Source organism: Rhagoletis zephyria, unplaced genomic scaffold, assembly GCF_001687245.7.
Source record: "Rhagoletis zephyria isolate East Lansing unplaced genomic scaffold, Rhagoletis_zephyria_1.1 Rzeph_scaffold_24698, whole genome shotgun sequence".
NCBI lineage: Eukaryota > Metazoa > Arthropoda > Insecta > Diptera > Tephritidae > Rhagoletis > Rhagoletis zephyria.
In genome coordinates this window covers 1-6,153 of record NW_016181756.1, presented here as the reverse complement: position 1 = coordinate 6,153, position 6,153 = coordinate 1, and the positions used below count along the sequence as shown (strand labels likewise).

At 36.3% G+C, this 6,153-nt stretch overlaps 1 protein-coding gene across 1 annotated transcript; it reads right to left on the bottom strand.

The window, feature by feature from the left end:
• Positions 1-1,892: 1,892 nt before the first annotated feature.
• Positions 1,893-3,718, bottom strand: Rab21 (RAS oncogene family member Rab21). The gene has a single exon (XM_017638387.1). The coding sequence runs from the start codon at positions 3,409-3,411 to the stop codon at positions 2,728-2,730; it is 684 nt and encodes a 227-aa protein (XP_017493876.1). The 5' UTR covers positions 3,412-3,718; the 3' UTR covers positions 1,893-2,727.
• Positions 3,719-6,153: the final 2,435 nt, after the last annotated feature.

Sequence of the window (6,153 nt, the reverse complement as noted above, 5' to 3'; positions counted from 1 at the left end):
CTGTTGCAGCTGTTGTGGCTGTAGTTGTAGCTGTAGCTGTAGCTGTTTTTGTTGTTTGTTTTGTTGTTTTTGTTGTTTTTATGTTTTTTTGGTTTTTAGTTGTATTCATCTTGTTCGTACGACTGCCAGCTCGGCTAGGCAAGCTCAGCAGTCAAAGTTGTAGTAGGGGATCTTATCTGGTCCGCCGCGCCAGCGCCCCATGTCGCGGTAAGGCCACCGTTACTCCTCGATGCGGCCCGGTGTCGAAGAGGCGCCGTTATAATACAGCCGGTTTTTCCTCCTGGCTGCAAACCGTCCAATAGGCACGGTGTCGCGTAACACCCTGGATTAGGAGGTGGCAGTTCTTGGTCACTGTTTGCCGGCAGCCCCAATCTGGAGACAAGGTAGCGCAGAAGCGACGAGCGCGTCCACGATACCCCAGACCAGAGATGGNGAGTCATGCTAACAATTATGCACTCATATCTGAAGGAAAGAATATAAACAGGACCCGAATCGCGACACTCGTGATCGAATCATTACTCGCTTCTAATTGAATCGAATAAAATGGCTGTTTTCTAACCAGAGCTGGGCACTTTATGATTACGACTACATTTTGATTACTTAGGATTACGATTATTGTAATTGTAATTATAGCATGCTTGATTGCAACTACTTTAATGTAATCTTTAAAATTTAACAATTACGAATACTGTAATCGTACTCGTACTTTCTGTGAATGCAATTACAATAATCGTAATCCTAAAAATGGTATGTAATCGTTAAAATTAGGATTCGATTACAGAAGTCGTAATCATTAAGTTTTTAGGATTATAATTACAGTATTTGCAATCATGCATTTCATGATTACGATTAAAGTAATCGAGAAATCAGTTCTGCTTAGAGCTGATATTAATTTTTATACACCAAAATGATTCTTAGTTGTGAATTCGCGTATTTGTTTGGACTCGTAGTCGCAGTACTTTCCATAAAGTTTGATTTGGATTTACATTATTACTTTGACTTTAACTAAATTTTAATCGTAATTGTATATAATTTAAGGATTACAATTCAGCCATCGTTACTGTAATGTAATCGTTATCATAAAGTATCAAGCCCCGTTGTTAACCAAAACAATTTAAATTGACGAAGCGCGCTCGCTATCGAATGCCGCGATCTCAAAATCAAATTTCGATACGACTTAGGTTCCATTTCGAATGCCGCGATTCGGGCACAAGTTCAGCGGTTAAGCAAATGACTGATGGCCAAGAGATGTTGTTGGGTTTCGTGATCGGACCTATTTATACAAATGAAGAGTGTGATAAAAGAGTTTCACGGCGAAACCTATGCCCAGAACCATTACAAAATAACAACCCTAAAATTCCACAACAGTCAGGTCGACATAACCATCATGATGATGATGAGGAACCTTTGGGAATATTTTGTGCTATTACACCAATAACAGCCCTTAAATCCCACCACAGTAGGGTCCACCTAACAGGAACGACTTGATTTATGGCTGGTCTGGCACTTTTACTCCAACGGCGATCCCCAAAAACTCTGATGTTACACAACCACAAAAGCCCAGATTTATAACTGACGGCTACTTCAGCAGTATTCCAAAAACCCGTCTGGTATTTGCACTTTTGCGGTAAGCGACCTATTACATAAAAATTCTTTCCACATCGATTCGTTTACCATTTTAAGGACATTCATTTCAGAAGCATACTTCAAAAACTTGTGAGGAAAATTTTACCTATGTATGTTACGAATATTATGTACAACAATAAAAAAGTTGCAAGTCTGTAATTTTACTAAATTATTACTTGAGCTATTAAACATTTAAGTCGGTAAAACTTTCTCAGCAAACTTTTCGCCGTGAATATGTCATTGCAATCAATACGGCATGTAGACATTCAGATTACTGACATTTTTCAAGCCCTCAAAATTCGCAAGTATGTATATGTAAGCCGTTTATTTTGAAAGTGGCATAAGTCACTTTAAACCTCTTGCTCTTAGATTACCGGCTACTTGTTACCGAATGCATCTGTAAATCGCTCCATCATAATAAACTAACTATAAAACCGTCTACCTTGGGTTGATGAAGTTGAACTAATAACCGACGCGTTCAGATACAAGTAACTGGTCATTTAATCACAAGAGGTACGAAAAGTAACTTATGCCACTTTCAAAATAAACGGCTCATATGTATGTATGTATATTCACACGTGATAAGGATTGAGATAAGCGCATGGATACTTTTGCATGAATCATTCAATAAAAGTGTCAAGTGCTTTTAAGTCTTTCAAAATTTTTTTGCTGCAATTCAAAGCAGAAAACTTTAATTGTATTATAATATAACAACAAATAATAGGGCTTTAAAACTAACAAAAAACTGAAATGTAATATGAGTAGATAGATAGTAAGTTCGCTAGATTTATGTAGTTTTTTTTTTTTGTTCGAAGGAAGTAGAATGGAATTATATCATAAGAGAAGAATACAATATTAAAGCGTTTTATACAAAAAATATTTAAATTTACACGTTATAATAAGTTTATCACAATTTAATCTAGCGGCGGCGCATCGGCGTTGACGTTGTCTATATCGTCGTGTTCAGTTCACTATGTTCAATATTTGCTTTTAAACACCCATTCGCCAAATTTTTCTACATACTACTACTATCCTCTTCTACAAATTGCCGTTCCTTTGTTTGGGTTGGGTGTTTTTAATGCAATTACATCTCACACTATTTTAACCGGCCCCACAGCATGATCGATTCGCCGCAGGTGGTTGTCCCCCTTCTTCATCACCGTCCTGTGAATCATCCTCAACTACCAAACGTTGTGACGTACGTCCTCCCTGCATTAGTCGTAATGAACTAGTCTCTTGTTCGCGTTGGGCATGGCGCTGTATCATTAGTTGTGTCAACGCTGTGAATAACTCTTCGATGCCCTCATTGGCTTTGGCCGATGTCTCGAAATAGTGTGCGCCCACACTTTCTGTATAATCCAATGCAACATCTTGTGGTACATTGCGCTGTGCCTCCAAGTCAGTTTTGTTGCCCACGATTGTTATGACGATTTCAGCACCCAGCATACGTTTGAGCTCTTTTACCCAATTTTTCACCTTCTGAAAGGAGTCTTCATCGGTAATGTCGTAGACGAGTATGGCACCATGTGATCCACGGTAGTAAATAGGTCCAAGCGCATGAAAACGTTCTTGACCAGCAGTATCCCAAATGTTGAGATGTGCTCGGCAGCCATCCTCTAAATGGAGTTTTTTTGTGAGAAATGATGCCTGCAGTGTGCTTATATGTTGAGGATTGAACTTATCCTCGACGTAACGTAGAACTATTGATGTTTTACCAACACAACCTTCACCAAGTAGCACAACTTTAAAAGTCTTGAAATTTGAACTGGTGTTATTCACAGGCATTTTTACGCCTTGAAATACGAACGAAGCAGAGCTACGTACAAGTTATCTGGAATCTGTTGCCTTCTCTATTACGTTTGCACAATTTCGTTTTAAATTAATTAAATTTGCTTTGTCAACAAATAAGATTTCGATACCCTACACCTTTTTTATTGTAGTTTCTTTTCTCCTCTTCGAGTATAATTCCATCTGTTTTATTTGTTTTTCTTTTCTAGATTTTGACGTTTCGAAGCATGTCATATTACATTGTTGCCATTTCATAATTTTGCTTTTTAAGATGCCTTTTTAATCACTCTAATACTCTATTTGAAATCGACACTAACTACAGGTTGACATGGTTAAACATTTCTTAAAATTGCCTACTAAATTTTTACCAAAACCCACATTTCGTTCAATTTCAGCAGCTGATAATAGCTTTGAGAAGTGACTTTTTGCGTATAGAAAGTTGTGCGCTTTTTATAATTTTTCAGTTGTGATTTTTGACAACCCATACCTGCGAGCGAATTGAAGCCAATGTTTTGAAAGGGAATCAAAAGTAAACGTAGAATATAAGGTCGAGGCATAAAGAGAAAAATAAAGTAACTTTTGAGTGCATATTTGTGTAATGATGTAAAGCAAATTATTGGGATTAATTATATTTGAATAAAAAATGTACAATTACTGTCAATTACAATTCACTTTCAATTTTGAAATAAACCACCGCCAAAATATGTACATATGAAGAAAGAGATGTAAACAAAATTATGTCAAAAAGCTGCAACTAACTTTAAAGTCGACTTTATTTTGACTATGACTACGGGCCATAATTTTCAATGGGACATCTGTCAAAAAAGCTGCAACTAACTTTAAAGTCGACTTTATTTTGACTATGACTACGGGCCATGAACATTACATACCGACTGCTGAGTGGAAGATCGACCTAGCTCGGAAGCCAGTTCAGAAATACCCTTTGTCAGGAAACTTTTCAAGAACGCCCGATTTCACAATTTGATTGGAAATTGCTCTATCTCAGGTAAATGTTCAAGGAGCCCCTATCTCAGAAATATGCTGAGATAGGGCGTTTTTGAATCGGCAGCAGAGATAGGGCGTATTCAAACCGAATGCTGAAATAGAGTTTTCTTCAAAAGCTTGTTGAGATAGTACGTTTTTCAATCACATTCTGAAATAGGGAATCATTTCATGAACTCGGGAAGTGCCTTCAACGCCGCGTTTCAAAAACAGCTTTTTACTAGGGTTATTACGTTTTTAAACTTAAAAAGATGTAGTGGCATAGCCATGATTTAAACACTAAAAAAGTTACGTGGATTTGTTCATATAAAAAATAAATTCAAATAGGAAGAAATTCAAATACATTTTAACTAGTTTAAATGTAAAATGGATCATTTCCTGGTACCAACGGCTTTTGCACATTCAAAACAAAGGCAAAAATACCTAAACCCTACTGTTTTGGTATTTCGCTAGTGCGCTGTCACTTTTCAAAACGCTTCATTTCAATAATTTGTTAATTTATAACAGAACCATTTTTGAATTCATGAGATGAAGATGAATTCTGCCGCACTAACGTAGTAATTGACAAGGTGTACCCAGCGGTGCACTGCTAAATGGGGTCCGCCCACAACATGCATTGCGTAATTCATACAAATAAATGATTAAAACACCGCTGACCCAATTTAAAATTGCAATGCATTTTGTAGACAGTCTGCTTACAATGTACCTACTTTACAATTTACAAACGAATACGTATTGTAATGAAGGCCCGAACAGTATTCGGTCACATCATACTTTCCGATTACAAACAAAACCAATATGTAAAGGACGCTAACCACAAAGCGGCCATACTTATGGCAAAGTAATCTGGGTTGTAATCCATTCATACCGATATACCGCCTTCGAAGTTTTGAAGGAGTATTCGATTACGTAATGTGCATATGCGCCGCTGGGTATTAAACAAGTTGTGATTTACAACTCAGGTAGGCTCTCTTTTAAGGTACTATTATGCCAAAAAATATAAACATACGGTTAGAAATTAATAAAAAAAAATTCAATTTGACTTTATAGGATGGTTCTTCTGAGAGCAATGTCAAATTCAATCACACTTTGTTAAATACATTTTGGTAATTGAGAGGCAGTCTGACGTTTGCCAGCAATATAATTTAAAAATTGGAACTCACACACACATTCTCATTTTCAATCTCAAACAACAACAAATGTGAACAATTTGATTTTCTTGTTTTGAATTTTAGCTGCGTTCCTTATCTCCCAGAAATAGTCAGAAAAAGTCCGAAGTAGTCACATTTAATCCAAAAAGCGTTCCTTAACTCGAAAATTACAGCAAAAATGATAGAGCAACACTCCATCAGAGTGACTCTCTTCAGTCCGAAGTAGTCAGATTTAGTCAGAAGAATTTTTGCTGGCAAAATATTTAAAAGTGGCAAACTCAACTGAATTTAAATTAACGGAAATTAAAGAATACGCAAAATGTGACAATAATCTAAAAAGTAAAAAAAGTGAATTGGAATTGGAAGGATGCAAAAAATAATTGATATAGTAAGTGTTAATTGTGCTTGTGCTTATGTGAATGTGTTTTGTACATACATTTCTATTGTNCAATAATCTAAAAAGTAAAAAAAGTGAATTGGAATTGGAAGGATGCAAAAAATAATTGATATAGTAAGTGTTAATTGTGCTTGTGCTTATGTGAATGTGTTTTGTACATACATTTCTATTGTTATTTGACGTTAGTTT